This window comes from Brassica napus, chromosome A1, assembly GCF_020379485.1.
Source record: "Brassica napus cultivar Da-Ae chromosome A1, Da-Ae, whole genome shotgun sequence".
In the NCBI taxonomy this organism is placed as follows: domain Eukaryota; kingdom Viridiplantae; phylum Streptophyta; class Magnoliopsida; order Brassicales; family Brassicaceae; genus Brassica; species Brassica napus.
Window position 1 is genome coordinate 13,077,060 of NC_063434.1, and position 23,117 is coordinate 13,100,176.

Below are 23,117 nucleotides of genomic sequence, written 5' to 3' on the forward strand. Positions count from 1 at the left end.
TTCACCTAGAAACATATATATTTATATGTAGCCTATTAAATCAGTAAAGGTATATATATACGTATATTAACAAAAATATATACCTATCTAGATATAAATTTTAGATCTTGGCAAATCTCGATTTATTATTATTTTATTGAAGTAGATAGAAACTTTATGATAGAAATGAGAAAGAAAGGTTTATATATACAGCCACCAAATTCTATCTAGTCCACAAGAATATTTCTCTCTCTCACAACAGTCAACCCAGTCTTATTAAATAGAGAAAGTAAGAGAGCCAAGAGATTGGCCTAGGTTAAGGGGGATGCCTACGTAAACAACTATAAGAATTATATTTTTATCCACAACTTAGAGGAAAGTATACTACAAAGAGAGAAGGTGAGGAAAGGAAAGTGATCATATCGTAAAGGACTGATGATGAGAAACGTAGGAAGTTCGAGCTCCGGCAGCAAAGGCATAGCGGCGGTGGTCGGCGTAGGTCCAAAGCTAGGCCGTTCAGTCGCTCGAAAGTTCGCACATGAAGGCTACACCGTCGCCATTCTCGCCCGCGATCTAGGTTTGAGTCCTCTTACTCTTTTGTATCGATTTCTCTCTACTCATACATACAGATACGCACACACATAAACTAGCAGAGATTCAATGTACATGTATATGTATGTGTGCCTTTCTAATGCGCCCTCGGAATTTTCCTTCTCTGTTTATTATATTCCAAAATTGCGGCAGTTTTTCTTTTTAAAAGGAGTTATTTTAGATTTTTTTTTTCTTATTAGATATAATTAAGTCAAAGGTGTTTTCTAATATATTTTTTGAATGTAAATTTTGTTAGAAAGATTTCAGATTTGCTAACAAGACTTCGAGTTTTACATCATTACATTTCTGTAGGCTTAATTGGTTGGCAACCAGTCTATATTTTTAACAAATGTTTAAAAAAAAATAAACAAAATTGACTGTGTAAGTTTTACTCTGAGTTACATTGATTGGTAACTACTACATATAACAGACTAAAGTTTTCTTCTTATACATTAAATAACACATAGCAAAGAAGCTTTATCAGTTTCTGCAACATGCTAGCTGAACTAAGCTTTTTAGAACAAGTTGACTGAAAACTTATCTAATTAAATTGAAATAATTTCAGAATATTCGACAAAAATACTTGAAACAGTTGGATTTTTATTCTTCATCCTGTTCAGTAATGAAAAAATATTTACTTACTTGATTTCTATTTAATGTTAAGATTTTTTGTCCATTTAAGTCTTTTTTGGTGTAAATGTTAAATGTCCATTTAAGTCTTACCTCTTTCATTCCACTTTAATACCTTCTCTCATATTCTTACTCCAGCTTTTTACCAGTCACACCCATGTACTTATATTAATCACTAAGCGGTGCTAAATAGAAATATAATACTTCAACCAGTTCTCGTGATATATATGGTCGGCTGAATTGTGCAGGCAGGTTATCTCGAGTGGCTGAAGAGATAGCGAGAGAAGAGAAAGCGCAAGTGTTTGCTATAAGAATTGATTGTGCTGATCCAAGAAGCGTAAGAGAAGCTTTCGAAGGAGTGCTGTCGTTAGGGTTTGTTGAGGTTTTGGTGTACAATGCTTATCACTCGTCTTCTTCTTACACAAGTCACCATCCCACTTCATTCACCCACATTCCTTTCCAATCTTTTCATACTTCTCTTTCTGTCTCTGTCTTCGCTGCATTCCTGTGCGCCCAACAGGTATACCTTTGTCTTCAAATTGCTAATTTTCTGTATTTTATGGCGATTTTGTTATGATAATGTGTCTCGGCCTACAATTTATCCACTTATGGAAAAAAAACTCGTTATTATTAATGGAGTAATAGACTTGCAATATTTTGGTTAAAACGAATAAGATCATTTATGTTGTAACTATGATTTTATTTGTAGATTTAATCATTTGTTGATGTATACTAGGTGTGTATAATATTGCTTTTATTTTATGTGGGTAATCTTTAGCCAGGAGTGAGTGATTTCCACATTTCAAACTTTTTTGATACATTTAATCAATTGTTGAGGTACTAGTTGTGTAAAATTTATTATAAAAAATTATTTATTTTCTGTGATTTAGCTTTTAGTCTGTAGGGTATATAAGTAATATTGAGTGATTTCGACAATTCTATTTTTATGTAAAGGTTGACAAAAAAAACAAGAGAATTTTACGTATAGATAATTTCTATTGTTTTTTTATTCGTAACTTGATAATTTGTATTGTTGTACGGCTTTAAATTCATTTGATTTTATTTAAAAGGTTATTCCCGGGATGATGGAGAAAGGGAAAGGAACTATACTCTTCACCGGTTGCTCGGCGTCATTGAATGGCGTTGCTGGTTTCTCCGAGCTATGTAATTCTCTTTTGAATATTTTAATATCTGTAAAACGAAAATATGCTTTTAATATTGGATATTAATAACTAAAGAAATATTTGAAAATGGAATAGGCTGTGGAAAATTTGCGCTGAGGGCACTTTCTCAATGCTTAGCAAGAGAATATCAAGCTTTTGGAATTCATGTGGCTCATGTTATCATCGACGGTGTGGTTGGTCCTCCAAGGTACTTAAGTTATATGGTCATTAATTACAATATATATATATATATATATATATATATATATATATATATATATATTATACTACAAATTATCTACAAAAGTAGGGAAAATAATAGAAGATGAAATTAGAACCACAAAATCTGTATAGAAAGGTGTTTTAAACTTTTCCTACCTTCCACAAACGGCATTGTTCTGATCCGAACCCAAAAGATTCTAAGAATCGCTAATATATGAAGAACCTTTTCACTATCGGACTTTACCAGACAAAAGTTTTAATTGGCACATTAAGCATTTGAAGATCTAAGAAACAAATAGGATCGGATGAGATAAAATTCCGGAAAATGTATTTTCAGAGAAACAAACATCCCACCGAGAGGAGTGGTCGCAGAGCAATCATACAACTGTAGAAGCGAAGATGGAGAAGGAGAAGGCGAAAGCTCAGGAGTGATGGGAATGGATCCTGATGTATTGGCTCAAACATATTGGAGCCTTCACGTTCAAGATCGGAGAGCTTGGACTCAAGAACTCGATATCCGACCATCAAACACAAGGTTCTAGTAGTTAAATATGATTTGATTCGATTAAAAAAATATATATGATTTGATTTTTTGGGTTTCTGATTTTTTTCGATGTTATTTTGGTCGTATGGTATGTGGTAAGTATGTGAGATCATTTGATATGTATATTCTTGCATTTGGAATGTCCATTAAGTATGTTATAAAAGGGGTTGGTTTGTGATTGGTGTGAATGATCTATCAATCTCATAACTTTTGGATTTTTAGTTTGCATGACTTATTGGTCTTGTCGGGTAAGGTTTAATCTTTAATTGTGGCGTTTAAGTTCAAAAGGGTACAAATGACTCCGTGTTTAAATTTAGGACACAAGAACGGATCCGACATGTCATGTGAATGGACATAATCTGATTGATTACAAATCCAAATATGGACCCCCTTTAAAGAAGCAATCGTCCTTTAAGTGTTGTCACGTCCAAGAACTTCTCGGGGTCCATTTGTTTCACAGAAGAGTAAAACGTTGAATGACAATCATCAAAAGATTATGAATATAGAGATATACAAAAAGATAATAATAAGTTTTGATCAACAAGACACAGAGAATTCTTTTATTGACATACACAAGTCACCAGACTTGAGAACAAGTCACAAGACTTGAGAACAAGTCACCAGACTTGAGAACAAGTCACCAGACTTGAGAACCAGACTTGGAAACCAAACTTGAGATGCAGCCTTGCAAGTTCAAACTCGCCCAAGATGTGTTCAAAGGTCAACCAGACCGTTGGAAAGATCAGAAACAAGTTGGAGTTCTAAATTACTTAAAGTCACATGATCTATTTAGAGGAGAGAGAAAGAAAGAGCTGTTGAGGTGTTGTCCCTTTCAACTCATCTTGCAGCATCATTCTTTATTATTTATCTCTTTGTTTGTATCCCATCTTTGAGCCTTTAAATATTGTAACATTGTGAACTAAATGAATTAAAGGAAAAAATATCCTTCTTTACTCTATCTCTTTTACTCTTGATTTACTCTCTCTCTCTCTCCCTCTCTCTCTTGTTCTTGAGCATTATCACTCTTGTTCTTCATTTTCTAACATGGTATCAGAGCATTAAGCTCCTGATTACCTCAAACACTTCCGCAAAACTCACTCTGTTACTTCATTTCTCTTGATTCTCTATTTTATTTCACAAATTTCTCTACAGATTTTTTTTTATCCAGTGGATAATAAATCTGAGTTCTTGAGTGTTCTTGAGTATTTTCTTCAAATTTCTTGGATGTGCTCACTCTGTTCTGTCTCTAATCTTATTTCTTGAGAGTTTATCTTATTTCTAAGCTTGAGATCTCTCAGTTACAGAACTAATTTCTCTCAAATCCAGTTTGAAATTTCAAAATATTCTTGAGAAAAAATGGAGCAGTACAGAGCAATTCACATTCCAGTCACACTCAAGGGACCAGGAAACTATATTACCTGGTCTAGGATGGCCAGGACAGCCCTTGGAGGTAGAGGTCTTTGGGAGCATGTCTCTTCAAGTTCAGCTCCAAAGAAAATCACCCAAGGAGAAGATGGTAAGGAGGTTGTAGTGGTAGATGAAGGCAAATGGGTTCAAGAAGATCTCATGGTGCTGTCTACCTTGCAAAGCTCTCTTGATGGTCCTCTTATGGATTCTTACTCACATTGTACCACCACAAAACAGTTGTGGGATACTTTGCACAAGGTATATGGCAACACTTCAAATCTCACCAGAATCTTTGAAGTGAAGAGAGCCATCAACAACTTACAACAAGAAGAAGGAGACTTCACCAAGCACCTTGGGAAGTATAGTCAGCTGTGGTCTGAGCTGGAGATGCTAAGGCCAAGCACCAATGACCCTGACACACTTGAAGCCAGGCGTGAGCAAGACAAGACCTTTGGACTACTTCTCACACTCAGCCCAAGCTTCAATGATGTGGTGAAACATATATTGAGAGACAAGGAGCTTCCATGCTATGATGAAGTGTGTGCTCAACTTCAAAAGGAGATAGGCTCAGATGGTCTTTTTGGAGGTGGAAAAGGAGGTCTTTTTATGGCACACAAGGCTGAGAATATGGGAAATGCATCAGCTAACAAAGCTTACTTCAAGCCAAGGGGAGGAGTAGACAAAACAGTGACTTGTGAACATTGCAAGAAGCAAGGACACTCCAAAACCAACTGTTGGATCCTCCATCTTCATCTCAGGCCAGCCTCAGCCAATAAATACAACCATGCCAGAGCCCATGAAGCAAGAGCTCAGGAGCATCCAGCACCAAGCTACATACACATGGGAGATGGTGGGAGAGCCTTTGTCTCTACAACCCACACTGGTACCTCCACCTATCATGCCATGCCTCAGCCATCTCATGAGGATGCATTCATCAGGAAGTCAGACATTGAGGCCTTGATCAAGGCTCTCAATGCAAATTCTGGTAACCGAAGTATTAATGCTTTAAATTCTATTCACACTGAACCACACACTGCTAGGCCAATGATCATTGATTCAGGAGCTTCTCATCACATGATTAGGGATGCTAGACTAATTAGTGATATTAAACCAGCTCTAGGAAGTGTTGTGATTGCAAATGGTGATAGAATTTCAATTAAAGGAGTAGGAAATCTGAATCTGTTTGATAAAGAATCTCAAGCCTTTTATATGCCTACATTTACCTCTAATCTTTTATCTGTGAAAAGAACCACTAATGATTTAAATTACAATATTATTTTTAGTCCTAATGATGTGTGCTTTCAGGATATTGAGACAAGTAATATGCTAGGCAAAGGTGTGAGCAAGGGAGAGCTGTATTTCCTTGAAGATGCCAAGCTTAGATCAGATTCTACTTATGCATTTACTTCTGCCTCTGTTTTAGCTAATGATGTGTTATGGCATGCTAGATTAGGCCACCCTCATTTTCATGCTTTGCAACTGATGTTACCTAATCTATCTCTTAAAAATGAAACTTGTGAGGCTTGTATTCTTGGTAAACATCATAAATCTGTTTTTTCTTCATCTATGACTATGTATGAGAATTGTTTTGATCTAGTTCACTCTGATGTTTGGACTGCTCCTTGTGTTTCTAGAGAAAACCATAGATATTTTGTGACATTCATAGATGAGAAATCAAAATATACTTGGCTCACATTGATTCAAAGTAAAAATAGAGTTTTAGAAGCTTTTATTAACTTTCAAAACTATGTAACTAACCATTTCAATTCCAAGATCAAAATTTTTAGGTCGGATAATGGGGGAGAATACACTAGCAATGCCTTCAAACAACACTTAGCAAAACATGGAATTATTCACCAGACAAGCTGTCCATACACACCACAACAAAATGGAGTGGCTGAGAGAAAGAATCGCCACCTTATGGAGGTTGCAAGAAGCATGATGTTTCACACCAATGTTCCAAAGAGATTTTGGGGAGATGCTGTGGTTTCTGCATGCTATCTCATCAATAGAATCCCAACCAGAGTCCTCAAAGATGTCTCTCCATTTCAGGTATTGAACAAAACTAAGCCTCCTATTGATCACTTGCGTGTGTTTGGGTGTGTGTGCTATGTGTTGCTACCAGGTGAGCAAAGGACCAAGCTTGATCCCAAGAGTATCAAAGCTATGTTCATAGGATACTCTCACACACAGAAAGGATACAAGTGTTACCTGCCAAACTCAAGAAGGGTAATGGTCTCAAGGGATGTCAAGTTTGTGGAATCAAAGGGGTACTATGATGAGAAGAGCTGGGAAAACCTTAGGGATCTTTCACATGGACCATCTGATAGAGCAAACAACCTGAAGATCATCCTGGAAAGTTTAGGAATCAGTAAGCCTCAGAGCAGTGAGGTGCATAGAACCTCTCCATCAACACCAGTGGCTGTAACTAATGAAGAAGCAGTACCGATTGTTGAGCCAGTCCATCCTGATCATGAGGGGGGCAATGAGCATGAATCAACACCAGAAACACCAGAAGATGATTCAGCATCAGTTCATGATCAAGATGGAGCTGAATCTGATCAGTCTAGTAGAGATCAGTATGATGGTGATCAAGGACAGGAAGAAGCAGTGGTAGAAGAGCAGATTCAACCATTGAGGAGAAGTATTAGAGTGAGGAAACCATCCAAGTGGGTCGACACCAGAGTATACTTCAACAGTAATGCAGTGGCTCATCCTATCCAAGCAACCTGCTCCTTTGCAAGCTATCCTCAAGAGCATATAGCTTTCATCACCAACCTGGATCAAGAATATGTTCCAAAGACTTATGAAGAAGCTATGGAGGATGATGAGTGGAGAGAGTCTGTTGGAGATGAAGTTGGAGCCATGATCAAAAATGATACTTGGTATGAAACTGAGCTTCCGAAAGGAAAGAAAGCAGTCACCAGTCGCCTACTCTTCACCATCAAGTACTTGGCAAATGGAAAGCCAGAAAGGAGAAAGACAAGGCTAGTTGCAAGAGGATACACTCAAATCTATGGAGAAGACTATCTGGATACCTTTGCACCAGTAGCTAAGCTCCACACTATAAGGATTGTTCTCTCCTTGGCTGTGAACTTGGAATGGGATTTATGGCAGATGGATGTTAAGAATGCTTTTCTACAAGGAGAGCTAGAGGATGAGGTTTACATGAGACCACCACCTGGTATGGAAGACATGGTCAAGCCAGGAAATGTCCTAAGATTAAAGAAGGCCATCTATGGTTTAAAACAATCACCAAGAGCCTGGTATCACAAACTGAGTACAACTCTCAATGGAAGAGGGTTTGTAAAATCAGAAGCTGATCATACTCTCTTCACCCTCACAAGCAAGCAAGGAATTGTGGTGATTCTAATCTATGTGGATGATATCATCATCACAGGAAGCAATAAGGAAGGTATCATCTCTACTAAAGCTTTTCTTAAATCTAGCTTTGATATTAAAGATTTGGGTGAGCTAAAGTACTTTCTAGGGATAGAAATATGTCGCTCTAAAGAGGGGCTTTTCTTATCTCAAAGAAAGTACACACTTGATCTTTTAAATGAGGCAGGAAAGCTTGGAGCAAGAGTAGCTAAGACACCACTTGAAGAGGGTTACAAAGTCTTGCGTGAGGGGGAGATTGAGGACACTCCTTTTGGCGACTTTAAGCTCTATAGAAGAATGGTTGGGAAGCTGATCTATCTCACCATTACAAGACCAGACATCTGCTTTGCTGTGAATCAAGTCAGCCAGTATATGCAAGCACCAAAGGTTCACCATTGGAATATGGTGGAGAGGATCATGAGATATCTAAGGGAGGCTCCTGGTCAAGGTGTTTGGATGGGTTGCAACAAGAGCACTGAGATTGTAGGATATTGTGATGCAGATTGGGCTGGAGATAGAGTGGATAGGAGGTCTACTACTGGTTATTGCACTTTTATAGGAGGCAATCTGGTTACTTTGAAGAGCAAGAAGCAGAAGGTGGTATCATGTTCAAGTGCTGAGGCAGAATACAGAGCAATGAGGAAGCTGACCAGTGAGCTCATTTGGATCAGAAACTTGCTAAGGGACTTGGGCATAGAGACAACAACACCAATTACAATGCACTGTGATAACCAAGCAGCCATTCATATAGCTTCAAACTCAGTGTTTCATGAGAGGACAAAGCATATTGAAGTGGATTGTCACAAGGTTAGACAAGCTGTGGAGCAGAAGATCATTCTACCTTGCTACACTAGAAGTGAAGACCAGCTAGCTGATATCTTCACTAAAGGAGCAAGCACCAAAGTCTGTGAGTTCATCCATCCAAGATTGGGACTCATAGACTTGCCTAGATCATGATCCTCTTAAGCCATGAAGCATCTACTCTTTTTCCTCTTGTGTGTTTTTGTCCCATTGGGTTTTTCACACAAGAGTTTTTAATGAGGGATGTCTTCATGGGTTTCAAGCTCAACCATACCTTATAGTTAAGCTTGAGGAGGAGTATTGAGATACACAAGTCACCAGACTTGAGAACAAGTCACAAGACTTGAGAACAAGTCACCAGACTTGAGAACAAGTCACCAGACTTGAGAACCAGACTTGGAAACCAAACTTGAGATGCAGCCTTGCAAGTTCAAACTCGCCCAAGATGTGTTCAAAGGTCAACCAGACCGTTGGAAAGATCAGAAACAAGTTGGAGTTCTAAATTACTTAAAGTCACATGATCTATTTAGAGGAGAGAGGAAGAAAGAGCTGTTGAGGTGTTGTCCCTTTCAGCTCATCTTGCAGCATCATTCTTTATTATTTATCTCTTTGTTTGTATCCCATCTTTGAGCCTTTAAATATTGTAACATTGTGAACTAAATGAATTAAAGGAAAAAATATCCTTCTTTACTCTATCTCTTTTACTCTTGATTTACTCTCTCTCTCTCTCTCCCTCTCTCTCTTGTTCTTGAGCATTATCACTCTTGTTCTTCATTTTCTAACATCTTTGACTGCACATGAATTGAGCTACCACTGGGTTCTTGTATTGCCTGAAGGAGGCCACACAAATAGTACACTAAAGAAGTGTCAACTCTCTGATGAAGCCTAGCTAAGGTGTGAAGAGAACAAAATTTCCTACCAAAACAAATTCTCGACATCCCTCACTGGCACTAAGTTAAGAGCATTTTAGGAACATTATTTATTACATAAAACTACCGACTATTATCCTTAGAAGCCGGTAAAGATCACATGAAAGAAATTACATAACTGCAGAAGAAGTCCACCATATATTAGCTGAGCCCAATGAATTTCTCAGCCTAAAGCAAAAAAATAAAAATAATAAAGCCCGTTAACAAACAAAATTTTGGAAAAGAAAGACGCACATGAATTTATTAAAGGATGAACTTTCGCCTCACCTTAGGGACTTTTAAAGCAACCTAAACAATTACACAACAAATAACTTTTGTCATAAGTCCAACCCAAGGCTACCCCTGACCGCAGGCATAGATGCAAACAATTTCTCTTAGGACAATGAACAACATAAAAAAAAAAAGAACAACATAGCTAGAGCAAAGTTAAATGGCTGCAATGCTCAGAAATTACTTTCAATACAAACTGGTTTTGTTCAGCTTATCTAATCTAATCTAATCTAATCGTAAACGCTTTGATTACTTCAAATTCAAGATTATGCTACAAAACTCACAAAAAACTAAGACTTGAGAGTTATATGAGTAATCTAAAGAAACGAACTCATTAATCAATCGTTACATTTATAATTTTTAATAATAAGTCCATACAAGTTCAACGAGCACTGATAGCAATCAAGATTCATAAACCCTAAATAGATAAACCCTTGAGCAGGCGAGTGACTTTATCTACAAGAGAGTCTTCGTCATCTTCCTCATCATCTTCATCGTCATCTTCATCTTCCTCATCATCGAAGTCTGAATTTGAATCCGTGGAGTCATCTTCACTCCATTCGCTATCATCTCCACTGTTTCAAATTAATCCAGAATCGATCAAAAAACTACGATTACATCGAAAATATACAAATTAATACCTCAAGCTCCGATCATCTTCTTCTTCATCATCATCATCATCATCATCTTCTTCTTCATCATCATCTTCATCTCCCTTGTCTTCTTCACTGGTCTGGCCATCTATATCGTTTTCTTCGTGTTCCTCATCGGAGCTACAAATATCGATGATCTCCTTCTCATCTGCCATGGAACTTTCAAAAAAGCAAACTGCTTTTGAATATTTTTGGGGATATTTTTAGTAAAACTTTAAAGACTGTCGGAGCCCCGACAAAAACTCTTCAACTGGATCCGCTTGTCTGTCGTAATTACAGTTGGATCCTTTTTTAAATGAATTCTGTTTCTGTAAACAAATAATAACCTCATCGTTATTTTCTCTCTATATAATTTTTGTTTAATGTTAATGTACAGCAAATGACAAGATATCAATATTTATTTTAAGTAAATAACAGATTTCAACGTCATTTCCTTTATATTAATATTAAAATGAGATTACCAAGTTGTTACATGAACTTAAACTATTAATATGCCTTATAACTAAATATGACTTGGTCTTAGATCTAGCCAAGTGAAACATTGATTTATAACCTCAAAAAAATTTAAGAATTTTAGTTCAAATTTGTAAAAGAAATTAAAACTTTTACTAAATGATCTATAACCTCTAAAATTTCATGTATACTAAAAATAATTTATTTAAAACATTTATGTGATATTTATCACCAAAAGTTGTATCATTTTACTTTATTTACTGTTTTCTTTTTGACAAAAAAAAATACTTTATTTACTGTTTCTATGTAAATTTATGCACAAGTGGAATTGAGGGCTAGACTCTTCCCTCTCCGAAATCAGAACCGGCTCATAATCTTCATGTTTATTTAACTACTATTCAGGTTTCAATTAAACTCTTGTGGGATCTATTGAAGACTCTTAAAAGTTGGGTGGTTGGAGCTTTGGAGGTATTAAGTATCAAAGCTTCTCTCCGGAGAAGACATATGAGGATCTCAGCCCGAGAACACCAGTAAAACAATAGGTATATAGGCTTCTTCAGTTTGGTTCAAATGGAGCAATTCCAAAACATGCACTTCTATGTGGGTTACACAACTAGATCGACTTCCTGACAAGAAGCAGAGTAGTTTATGTCGGGAATGCAAATTCCAATTAACTTTTTGTATATGTTCATCGTCAGTAGCAAGTCTAGCAACTAACAGGAGATCTTTTACTAATTGGACTATTTTTATAGGTAGTTCATTTGGTAGTTGGTCTAGACAAGTGAAACATTAGCTTGTCTCAAAAATAATTTACATAAACAAAGATCGTTAAATTTATATAAATATATATTTTGTTAAAATCCTTACTAAATTATTTAGATCCCTAATTTTCGTAAACCGGAGATACTAAACTAGTTTTGATGCTTTTCAAGACAGAGTCAAGTACCAGTTTTTTTTTTTTTTTTTTAAGAGAAACAATAGAAGAAAAAGATTCGTATCAAAATCCAAATCTAGAAGTCAGGTCAGAAACATCAACAATCATCATAAGTTACCAAATTTAGAAACTATCCCCATCCTCTACAAACTAACACACACACACACACACCTCTTTTTAGCTACATTCTCTTCGTTTCTTCTCAGCTTTCTTCACAAAAGACAAAGCCATATTAAAACCCAATTGGTCTAAAGCTCTTGGGAGAGAAGAGATCTAAGAACAAATCTCATACATATTGTGGAAGTTTCTAAACACCCTTCTAATGAGCTTTGATAGTGCGGCTAGACACACCATGTAACAATTTCACAAACCCAAGAAAGCTAAGCTTTCCATCTGTATGTCTAAGCCAGTCGTGAAGCACTGCATGGACAGGTACAGAAGGACCAAGACCAAGTTCCTGAAGAAACAAGTTCAACCGATGAGTTAATAAGAACATTTTCAAAGATCTACTGCATTTTTTGTAATAAAAGGAACGGACCGAAGCGAGTTCATCTATCATGATGGGTCTGTTTCCTTCCTTTTCGAAAAGCTCATAAGCACAACGAGCGTGTTGTTCCCATCTATCAAGAGCTTCTAGCTGATGGACACTTAATGCCGCTGCGCAAAACTCTTCAAAGTCCATTCTTCTATATTTAAGAGCACTCAGCTACAGACAGTCCAAAAGATGCACTTCAATAATTGTGTGATTCCAAACATTAAAACTGTTCAGGTTAAGGATCTTACTTGTGCTAAGAATTCAGGTATACGTGAATCCTTCATTGCGTCTGTTGCCATTTTCATCAGAGCCTAACAAGGAGGGAGAGTTTGAGTTTGAGCCAGAGTCATGGTAATAAACTAAAAACACAGATGGAAGATAGATAAAGCTTACAGATTTGATGTTTTCTAGACTTATTGTTCCGTTCTTGCTAGGTTCTAGCAAAGCAAACTGCTCCCTCAGATAAAACAGTTCATCAACCGTAAGTGTTTTCGACAAGGCCTGCAAGAAAAATGGTGAATGGTAAGCAAAAAAAGAAAAAAGAGAAGCAACCATTTAAGTTAACAAACAGAAACTGACCCTTAATGCAGCTTTACGGAGAGACGATGATCTTAAATAAGCTCTCATGAGTTTGAAAACAAGAATATCCAATGGAAGCTTGGCGTCATTTGAGTCCTTTATCCATGGATGACCTGAAACAAATGTAAAATGATGATTACACAAGCTTCTCACAATCAAGCAACTTTTGCAAGTTACTTACTCAAGGCCTGAGCAGCTGTTAATCTTCTACGAGGGTCTTTGTTTAGCAACCGCTTCACAAAATCTCTTGCCTCTGAAGATAACAAAGGCCAGGGAGTGTCGTCGAAAGTGGGATCTGCTTTTAGAACAGCACGGAAGATTCCTGACTCTGTCCTAGCCCAAAACGGTCGGCTTCCACATAACAGAATATAGACAATCACACCAACACTCCAAATATCAGCTTCTGTGCTGTAAGATCTATGTAGAACCTCAGGTGCTACGTAGTAAGCACTGCCAACAATGTCGTTGAGCCTCTCATCTGCAAAATGGAATTGTGAAAGGGTATAATAAACAAATGTTGGTCGTCTAGATTGTGGAGGCAGGCTAAGTAGAAGACAACTATTTTTACCCGGTCTCACGTAATCTGACAAGCCAAAATCTATTGCCTTGAGTTGAGAGGTGTCTTCTTTTGAGGTATAAAGGAAGTTCTGATCCAAAAAGTTTTTAAGTAAACTTCAATGAAGATCAAAAGTAAAAGTGGGAAGGAAGTAAAGAGCATTTTAATCAATCACCTCGGGTTTGAGATCACGGTGGACAACACCTTGGAGATGACAAAAGGCAACGACATTCAATATCTGAATCATAACAGTCTTTGCATCCTCCTCTGTGTACTTCCCACCTCTGCACATAAACCACACCCCCAAGTTCAATACAAAATGATCCCAATATTACTTCTAAAGTGTAGAATCATCCATTTACCTAGAGAGTATTCTATCCAAAAGCTCTCCTCCTTCACATAGCCTGAAACCAACAAACCACTTTGTTAAAGAGACTCTCACTGGTTTTGGAATAAAGAGAGAGCTTACTCCATCACAATATAGACATTGTCATGATCCTCATAGGCATCATAGAAATGAGGAAGGTTGTTATGACCAGACAAAGCTCTCAATATCTTCACTTCCCTCCTCACATCTTCAATAGCAATAGCCGTAGTCATCTACACAAACAAAATCAAAAACAACCAAACAGAGAACATCATCAATCAGATCTCTGTAATAAATAAAAAAAAAAAAAGAAGAAAAGAACAAACCTTTGCTTTGGGAATAACCTTAACAGCCACTTGCAGTCCTTTGGAATCACCTTTCTTAAACTTGGCAGCGCAAGTGTACCCGAAATGCCCACGACCCACTTCCTCACCCACCTCGTACTTACTCGAGAACCCCTTCGAGAACCCGAAGCTTTTATCCAAACCCACCTCGGATTCGCCGCCTTCCGGGATGGCCTTCACGGAGCCGTGGCGTCTCGCGAGAACAGCTCTGATGTGTTTGGCCGGAGACGGAGGCGGAAAGGGCCGCTTGAAGAACCGCTTCGGCGTGGAGTTTCCGCTGGTCGCCGGAGTCTTCTTGGAGAAGAAGGAGTGAGCTGGGCTCGGGCTGAAGAAGGGGAAGAAGGGAGATTTCTTCCCCTCATTGTCGCCGTTAGGAGGAGGCTTTATGGATTCCGACGCCGGGAGAGGACTATTCTGGGCCGGAACTCGATCGGAGCTTGGAGGTTTCGAATGACAGAGGCCCATCACGAATCTCTCTCAACACAGGTCAAAATCTCAAGAGTAACATTTCGAAATTTGAAATCTTGAAAACCAGAAACTGAGCTTTTGTGTTTCTTAAAACTCTCTTTCTCGTTTTCGTCTTCTTTCTTTGGAAGGATCTCTCCTTTGTCGATGCCGAGATATTTGGATCCAAGAGAATAAGTTAACTAAACACATATACTACTACTACAAACCTTCGCTTTTATTTTATTTATTTACATTGAACCACTCTATTAATTTTAATTAACTTCATATCAGTATTCTACACACTTATTACATAATAAATACAGTATAGAAAAGACAAATACCAAACTAGTACTAGAAAATAGGAGAATTGGTGAAAATTATCCAAACAGTGTTAATAGTTTTACGGGGATGTATAATATTTTGAGTGATTTGTAATAATGAATTTATAAAATTTTGTTATTGTCAAAAAAAAAAAAAAATGGTATTGTCTCAATCAAGAAAATAAAGTCTAACTAACTTCATTAAATACTATAGTTTTATTTGAATAAGTTATTTTGGAAGGGGATTTGCATTGGCCAGTTCAATGGACATTGACAGAATATTGTGATATTATTTATACGTACAGAGAGATGCATTTAAAATCCTCTGCCAAGTGCCAACTCTTGGATGTGCACAAGATTTTCTATCCGGATAGCCTTTTTTTGTGAGGCCGTTAAATCAATTTAACATTTGTAATTGCATATTATGAATTTAACGATTTTCAGCATAGCTTAAGTAGTTTCTTGGATTACTGAGAAAATATTAATAGTTTTAAATTTTTATTTTTTGGAAAGACCATTTCCATTTAAAACCAAAAAGCTAGCATTTTCATAGTTTTACTTTTACCACATAAAATATTTAAACAAATATGACTACATTATGATTTAAAACACTTGGTTAGAAAGACAAAAAAAAAGCTTGGATAGAAAAATCTGGTACTCATCTAACTCCAAAAATAATTCATATGCTAATCAACGATACCACATTAAATTCTTTTTTTTTGTCAACTACAAGTCATATATCTATTTTATTAGTTTTGAATATGGGGTATATCATACATTTGCATAACGATACTAGAAGCAACTTGAACATATAATCTTCTGATACATTTTGTTAAACACATTTATAAGAACCACTTATGAATACTGGGACCCATTAAGGTAGGTGGTGGTCCAGCTCGTTAAAGAATTAATAATCAAATAGATAAATATATACTATACTAAAAAGGGGATATAAGCCATGGAGAGGGTGTCTACATAGGATAGAAAAATCAACCAATCAGAGAACCCGAAATTGCCATGTCATCTCATTTATTTTTCGTAAAAAATAAAAAAAACAATGCGAAGGTGAGAATCGAACCCGGGTTGGTATGATATATATATAGGACAGTTACCACTAAGCCATTGACACTTTCTTGGACACATATAAAGAACCACTAAGTATATAATCACAAACTTTTATGTACATTTACAATAATATGAATTCAACTTTCAAGACTCCGATACTTTGTTTTGTAAAAAAAAAAAAGTAAGTGGCTAAGTTAATATATTCTTAGAAAGTGTGAGAACGTTGACAAATATGAAAAAGCATAGATTTTTGTTTTCGTGACAAAGTTAAGAATTTTGTAAAAGTAAGTTTAACATATAAATTTTCGTGACAAATATGAAAAAGCATAGATTTTTGTAAAATTTTGACAAAACAACTCAAAACATACTTCTCTAATGTCTTAATAAAATATTATTTAAGGGTGTAATAATTAAATATATTAATTCAATAAATTTTGTAATTTATAGACAAAACAATAACACAACAAATTTTGAAACATTTGTTTAACCTATCGATTTTTTTTCATGAGAATCCAACTAAACAAGATAAAAAAAAATTAGATTTACAAATATTTAATTACCATTTTATTCAATTTTGATTAATTTCAAATTGTCATAATGTATCTTTTTGAAGTTACAAATATGAAAAAGCATAGATTTTTGTACAATTTGACAAAACAACTCAAAACATATTTTTCTAATGTCTTAATAAAATATTATTTAAGGATGCAATAATTAAATATATTAATTCAATAAATTTTATAATTTATAGACAAAACAATACCACAACAAATTTTGAAACATTTGTTTAACCAATCGATTTTTTTTTTCATGAGAATCCAACTAAACAATTAGATTTACAAATATTTAATTACCATTTTATTCAATTTTGATTCATTTCAAATTGTAATAATGTATCTTTTTGAAGTTACAAAAAAATAATGTTCTTTCTTTATTACACTAGCATTGTATATAGATTCTATATACACAAAATAAATATAATATAACAACATAAGCTTGCTTTCCCCGATTCATATGAAAACTTTTTAAGTTATCCACCAAAGCAAATTAATTAAATCAATGAAATTGTTAAAATACAGCAAATTAATATATAATTTTATTTTAAATTAAATTATTTAAAAAGTGTATTTTCGTTAAAACAAAATAATAAATAAGTAAAACTGATTTGATGGTAATTTTTATGATATATATATATATATATATCAATTCTGTGAAAGAAATAGAAGCTTAATATGGAAAAAAATCTTAAATACAAAAACCTCTAAAAATTAACAAAAAAAACTAATAAATTAAACTATGATATCACTTAAAAGCTTCTTAGACCATATTAATAAAATATTTAAACGATAATTAGACAAATTTGATTTTTTTCCAGCAAAAAATTTATTATTAATTAACATCAGTTATTTCAAGATGTTTAAGAAATGGTGGACAAAAAAATAAGATGGACATTAATGATATATGAACTATGAATAGTACTTTGTGAAGCAGACTTAGATAACATATCTGCACATCCATTTCCAGTCCTTTTTGATGCTTAAATTCAATTTCTTCAGAGTAGTTATTCCACAAATAGATCGTATGAGATATTGTTTTGATATGTAGATTTGTTTTTTCAATGTTAAGAAGATTGATAACTGTAAAAATGTCTCTTTCGAATATGATATGTCTATAACTGAGTCCCCAACATGAGACAAGTTTGTTTAAAAAGTAAATAATTTTATTTTTCTTATATTATATAATCAATATATATTATTTACTGATAATAAAAATATAGTTATTCATCTATCACAAATATCTATGCAAATATGTGAATCAAGTACAACAATCAAACAACATAATGATTTCCACAAAAAAAATTTAAAAAATATATTTATGTTATGAAGTCATATTTTATATTCTTTAAATAATGTAATACAATATTATACATTATTTTTTAGAATTGAGAAATACATATATCAGTTAGACAAATTAAGCGATAATTAGACAAATTTGATTTTTATTTTGTGAGTAAAAAGTTTATTATTAATTAGCATTACTTATTTCAAGATGTTTAAGAAATGATGGACAAAAAAATAGGATGGACATAAATGATATATGAACTATAAATAGTTTTTTGTAAAGCTGACTTAGATAACACATATGCACATCCATTTCCAGTCCTTTTTGATGCATAAATTCAATTTCTTCAGAGCAGTTATTCCACAAAGAGATCGTATGAGATATTGTTTTGATATTCAGATTTGTTTCTTGATTGTTAAGAAGACTGATAAGTGTAAAAATGTTTCATTCGAATATGATATGTCTATAACCGAGTCCCCAACATGAGACAAGTTTGTTAAAAAGTAAATAATTCCATTTTTCTTATATTATATAATAAATATATATTATTTACTGATAATAAAATATAGTTATTCATCTATCACAAATATCTATGCAAATATGTGAATTAAGTACAACAATCAAACAACATAATGATTTTCACAAAGAAAATATAAAAAATATATTTATATTATGTGGTATTATTTTATATTCTTTAAATAATATAATACAATATTATACATTATTTTTTAGAATTGAAAAATACATATAATATCTTATCCGCGCGTAGCGCGGTTAAAAAATCTAGTCACAATACTAAAAGGGGAATATGGTGAATGGAGAGGGTGTCCACGTCCTCAAATTAATTCAGGCCAATAAAGAGATGACATATCAGCTTTAGTTCCACGTATTACACAAACAAATAGACAGAACATTTTTTTTTTGACATCTATATGCTTTGACTTCAGCTTCTTCGTTTTAATCGTTACCCTAATTCGCTTCTTCTTCTTAAATCAGTGTTCACCATCAATAAATGTCAAGAAAATCTTTTCATATTCTGAATCTATCCTGTAAAAATCTGCCATATCCTCCTCAGTTGCCGTAGATCCTGACGCTGGCAACGACACCCAACTTCATGTTCGATTTCTGCTCCAATGAAAAAAAACTAGAAAACCTTCACCGGAGTTTACCTCTTCCTCCCGCCGGCGTGTTGGCTCAATCAGGTTATGTACTTATCAGCTGCTCTTCGTCTTTATCCTCGAATAATGGTTCAACTCCAGAGTCCTTTAACGAGAGGTACTGTTAATCTTCAGTTGCTAAGCTTAACGTCCACAAAGTTTCATAAAAATGGTCAATGAAGCACTTTTTGGCTATAGGGGTTTTTGTTTTGAACACAAGGCTATAGGGTTTAAGATTTGATTAATATATATTGCAAAATCTGAACTTTAATTGGTTGAAGTGAATCTTGAACTGTGGAACTCTGGTTGTGTTTATTAAATTGTGCTGCCATCATTGTGATTTTCAGTGGCTTAAAGGGGCAGTCATCTTTCCTGGAATGCCTTCCTTCGATGGAGAAGGGTTTTGCTTAAAGACTTAAAGTCAGTGGAGCAGCTCTTACTGGAGACGAGGAGCATAATATCGATCCAAAGGTTTCATCTTTTTTTCTGTTCTCTGTTTCCTTCTTCACATGTCTCATCCTGTTTCTCGCTAGGCGATTGCAAGAGAGGTTTCAGCAGTGAATCGGCTTGGCATTGAGGTTATTCTCGGACACATTTTTGATCTTACTGCGATTGGGTAACTCTGTAACCATGGATTCATGAGTTATAAGTAGCTAGGTATTATGCGTTGAGCTCTTTCCTAGACATGTTGATTGAGAAAGTATGATTAGATGGAAATGTTTTGTACACTAAGTACAATAATAACTGTGTAGAAGTTACAAAATGTGTTCTCGATTTATATCTATCTGGTTAGTTCCCTATAATCCTTCCTTCCTAACAACAAAAATGCTCTGACACAGTCTTAACCACACTGATCTTTGATTTTAATCGATTTTGCAATCACCAAAAAAAATTAAAAGCTTATTTGCACATCATGTTATAAGCAACCACTGACTGATTCTTTGGTAACGCCAAATTAAAGCTTGCAAGTGTTGTAACATACGTGAAGTAGGATGTGATGTCTGGGTCATGGGCATTACAAGGTCATGTATGATGTCTTAATCTTCTCATACTTTTACAACAGGTTGCTATTGTTGTTGGAGGAGGAAATATATCTTTAGTGGATCCATCTGGGCTGGGTGCAGTGGCTTTGACCGTTCCTCTACTGATTGTATCGGGTATCAAATCCATTCTTGACTTTTTGGTGCCAGACGAATGTGTTTTTTTTTTCCATAGAGTTTCAACAGGGGTGATCATCATGAATTTTGAGTTCATCTCTTAGAAATCAGGTTCTCATCTTCTAGATTATACATCATTTATTTCATTCCAAGAGAGAGACATACTCTATATCTTATCTTTGTTTTGTGATTTTAATCATATAAGTTTTGGTTCAAATTGATGGTTTATACATTCAGCAAGTCTATTTGTTATAGTTTTAATAGTTTTTCTTCAAGTTAGTTGGTGCTTTCAATTGTTGCTTTACAATCTTAGGTCAAGGGTGTGTCTTAACTTTGATATTACTATGCTTTTCACCGCAAAGCTCCTGCAGCGCTTCGACCATCAAGTTATGTGTTTTGTATGTTTCAGGTCATGTGTTTACTGCAGGTAGTCGTCTACACAGCAGCATCTTGAATTGAGGTTTTGTCTCCTTCAGTTCTACCTGAGAAATCTGAAAACAAATCGGTTAGTGAAGAAGCTTCAAGTGTAAACTCTGCCAATATTACAGTAGTTTGTTTGATTTCAGACTGGTACTTTTAAGCTTCAAAGATTCATGGTATCGTAACAGATTGAATGCATGACGGTTTGTGTGTACGTTACTAAGATGAGAGATAAACAAATGAGCCATTCATTTATGTGAGTGTCAATCTCTTTTTATGAGATCTTCCAACAAATCATGGTACTTAATTTAGTTGCTTCTTACAAACAAATAGAAAGTAAACTATAAAAATGAATTTGTTTCAGAAATGACAACTTTGCATTAACTTAATACGGGTTGGAGCCGGATAGAGTTTGGCAGATTAATATTGCTGAAGTTTTTTCCCCACGTTTTAGGAGTTGTTGAATATTTGACAAACTTAAATGTGACAGTCTTTATGGGATATTAATATTATGTGCATTGCTAGCCAAATAAACTATGTTCTGGTTGCAGAAGTTATTCTTATCAATAGTGTTAAGAGTGTTAGTAAAGTTATGTGGTTAGTTACGACATCAATAATAACTTTCTAAGAAAAGATGTAGCAGCAGAAAATACAGAATAAAGCTAAGAGCTTGGCTTTCTGAATGTTTTCATTTATCATCTTCAAGCTAAAATTTCACAGCTGTTTGATTCTGTTACATAGTAATTTATTTACTCTTTAATCTGGGATAGAACATGCTTACCGGATGTTTGTTTGGTCGTTTTACTGGTCGTTCCACTATAAATTGGGAATAATGAGCCTGGAATAAAATAAGATTTTTTTTGGGTTTGCTAAGGATTATTTTAGATACAAGTTTATGTTGATTCTAAGGTATTTGCTGAATGCATTCAAATCAATAGTTAAATTTTAAAAATGCATATTGGTTGACTTTAAGATTAAAGAAAAGTTTGCATTATACATAAATTAAACCATATTTTCATACAGATTAATTGTATTTTAACTAAGACTTAATTAAAAAATTATTCAACATACTTACCAGCTTATATGTATTTTCTGATATTGAAAATAAATATAAATTGAATTTTAATAATTTCAAAATTGTAGTCACCAAAACAATAAAAAGTTTACGATTTTTTCTAATAATTTAAAATTTAAATAAAATTTATGGAAAAAACCCGGGCGTAGCCCGGAAAAATCTCTAGGACTACTATAGAAGTAGGTTTGCTCCTTCCTTAATTAACGCTATTGCCATTTGGATATTGTGGTGGGTACTTTGTGATGTGATGATTCCTGTAACTCAGTTTCGTTATGGCCTTACGGGTCAACTATTCTCACGTCACGTACAGCACACAGAACCTAAAATTTATAGTATATGCAACTGCTACTCGTAGAATTTGACGATCTAAATGTCAGCTACGTGTTGACAAAAAAAATGTAAGCTATGTTACTGGCGGAAAATTATTATTAAAATGCTTGAGGTTTCATATTCATTTCTTAATATTATAAAACAAAAAGAATATAGTAGAAACTCTATAAATCAATATTTTATAAATTAATAAATTTTTCTTGTTCCAAGTTCGATAAATTCAAAATATGATACAAATCGATAAAATAATAAGATAATAAAATTTTATAAAATTATATGTAAATACATAGTCCCATTAAAATTATGAAATAATAATTTATATGTATAAATTTTTTATATAAGTACAAACCATCCATTATATTGTTTGTTATATATTTACAACAGAATCATATTTATATTTTCTTAACATTTGATATATTATGATGAGATTCAGTAAAACTATATCTAAAACCAAATTTGAATTCTATGAAACATATTATTTCATACGCTCAGAGATTAATAACTCTATAAGTTAATAAAATACTAAAGTTCCAAAATTATTAGTTTATAGAGTTTTTACTGTACAACTAAATTTTGCTTAGATTGCTTGTTTGCACCCGACATTCTGAGAGGCCAATCCAAATTTCATACTAGCTATCATTTTTACCCACTTATATTCGTATTATTAGATTTTCAAATGCATGTACACCTAGTGGTAAACATATTCATGTGTATCAAATATCCATGTAGGATCGCTTAAAGAATATTGTTGAACATAGTTACATATTTTTCGTAGCTAACGAAAATCAAATTTGCTACATACTGAGAAGATCACAAAGTCAAGCTGACTAATCAGAGGCTTAACATCTCATGAACCTATTATGTAAAAAACATCTCATGCTGTTAGCAAAAAAAAAAACATCTCATGCATGAACCTATCATTTATTTCTTTTTCATAAAAGAATTGGATCTAATAATATAAGAAAA

The 23,117-nt window shown here is 34.3% G+C and overlaps 3 protein-coding genes and 1 long non-coding RNA gene across 6 annotated transcripts; 2 read left to right on the forward strand and 2 right to left on the reverse strand.

Annotated features, from left to right (window-relative positions):
• The first annotated feature begins 183 nt into the window (after positions 1-183).
• Positions 184-3,307, forward strand: LOC106363338 (3-oxoacyl-[acyl-carrier-protein] reductase FabG). The gene is made up of 5 exons (XM_048776459.1): positions 184-556; positions 1,449-1,720; positions 2,271-2,364; positions 2,460-2,571; positions 2,923-3,307. The coding sequence occupies exons 1-5, from the start codon at positions 415-417 to the stop codon at positions 3,125-3,127; spliced, it is 825 nt and encodes a 274-aa protein (XP_048632416.1). The 5' UTR covers positions 184-414; the 3' UTR covers positions 3,128-3,307.
• Positions 3,308-9,506: 6,199 nt separating this feature from the next.
• On the reverse strand, positions 9,507-11,770 carry LOC106363337 (phosphopantothenoylcysteine decarboxylase subunit VHS3). The gene is made up of 2 exons (XM_013803091.3): positions 10,559-11,770; positions 9,507-10,492 (listed from the first exon to the last, which is right to left on the reverse strand). Exons 1-2 carry the CDS (start codon positions 10,723-10,725, stop codon positions 10,336-10,338), a joined length of 324 nt encoding a protein of 107 aa, XP_013658545.1. The 5' UTR covers positions 10,726-11,770; the 3' UTR covers positions 9,507-10,335.
• A 231-nt stretch (positions 11,771-12,001) lies between these two features.
• Positions 12,002-15,087, reverse strand: LOC106367493 (CDPK-related kinase 5). 3 transcript variants are annotated; one of them, XM_048776456.1, is made up of 11 exons: positions 14,339-15,084; positions 14,097-14,227; positions 13,990-14,031; positions 13,803-13,911; positions 13,640-13,718; positions 13,253-13,549; positions 13,072-13,184; positions 12,886-12,993; positions 12,741-12,803; positions 12,496-12,663; positions 12,002-12,414 (listed from the first exon to the last, which is right to left on the reverse strand). In XM_048776456.1, the coding sequence occupies exons 1-11, from the start codon at positions 14,801-14,803 to the stop codon at positions 12,277-12,279; spliced, it is 1,713 nt and encodes a 570-aa protein (XP_048632413.1). In that variant the 5' UTR covers positions 14,804-15,084; the 3' UTR covers positions 12,002-12,276. The 3 variants fall into 3 exon arrangements, with proteins under 3 accessions (XP_048632413.1, XP_013662737.1, XP_013662736.1); XM_013807283.3 differs by having other exon boundaries at positions 14,321-15,054; XM_013807282.3 differs by having other exon boundaries at positions 13,253-13,718; positions 14,321-15,087.
• Positions 15,088-18,785: 3,698 nt separating this feature from the next.
• LOC125607010 lies at positions 18,786-21,001 on the forward strand. The gene is made up of 4 exons (XR_007338252.1): positions 18,786-19,640; positions 19,703-19,747; positions 20,233-20,326; positions 20,736-21,001. It is a non-coding gene; the product is annotated as an uncharacterized LOC125607010 (long non-coding RNA).
• Positions 21,002-23,117: the final 2,116 nt, after the last annotated feature.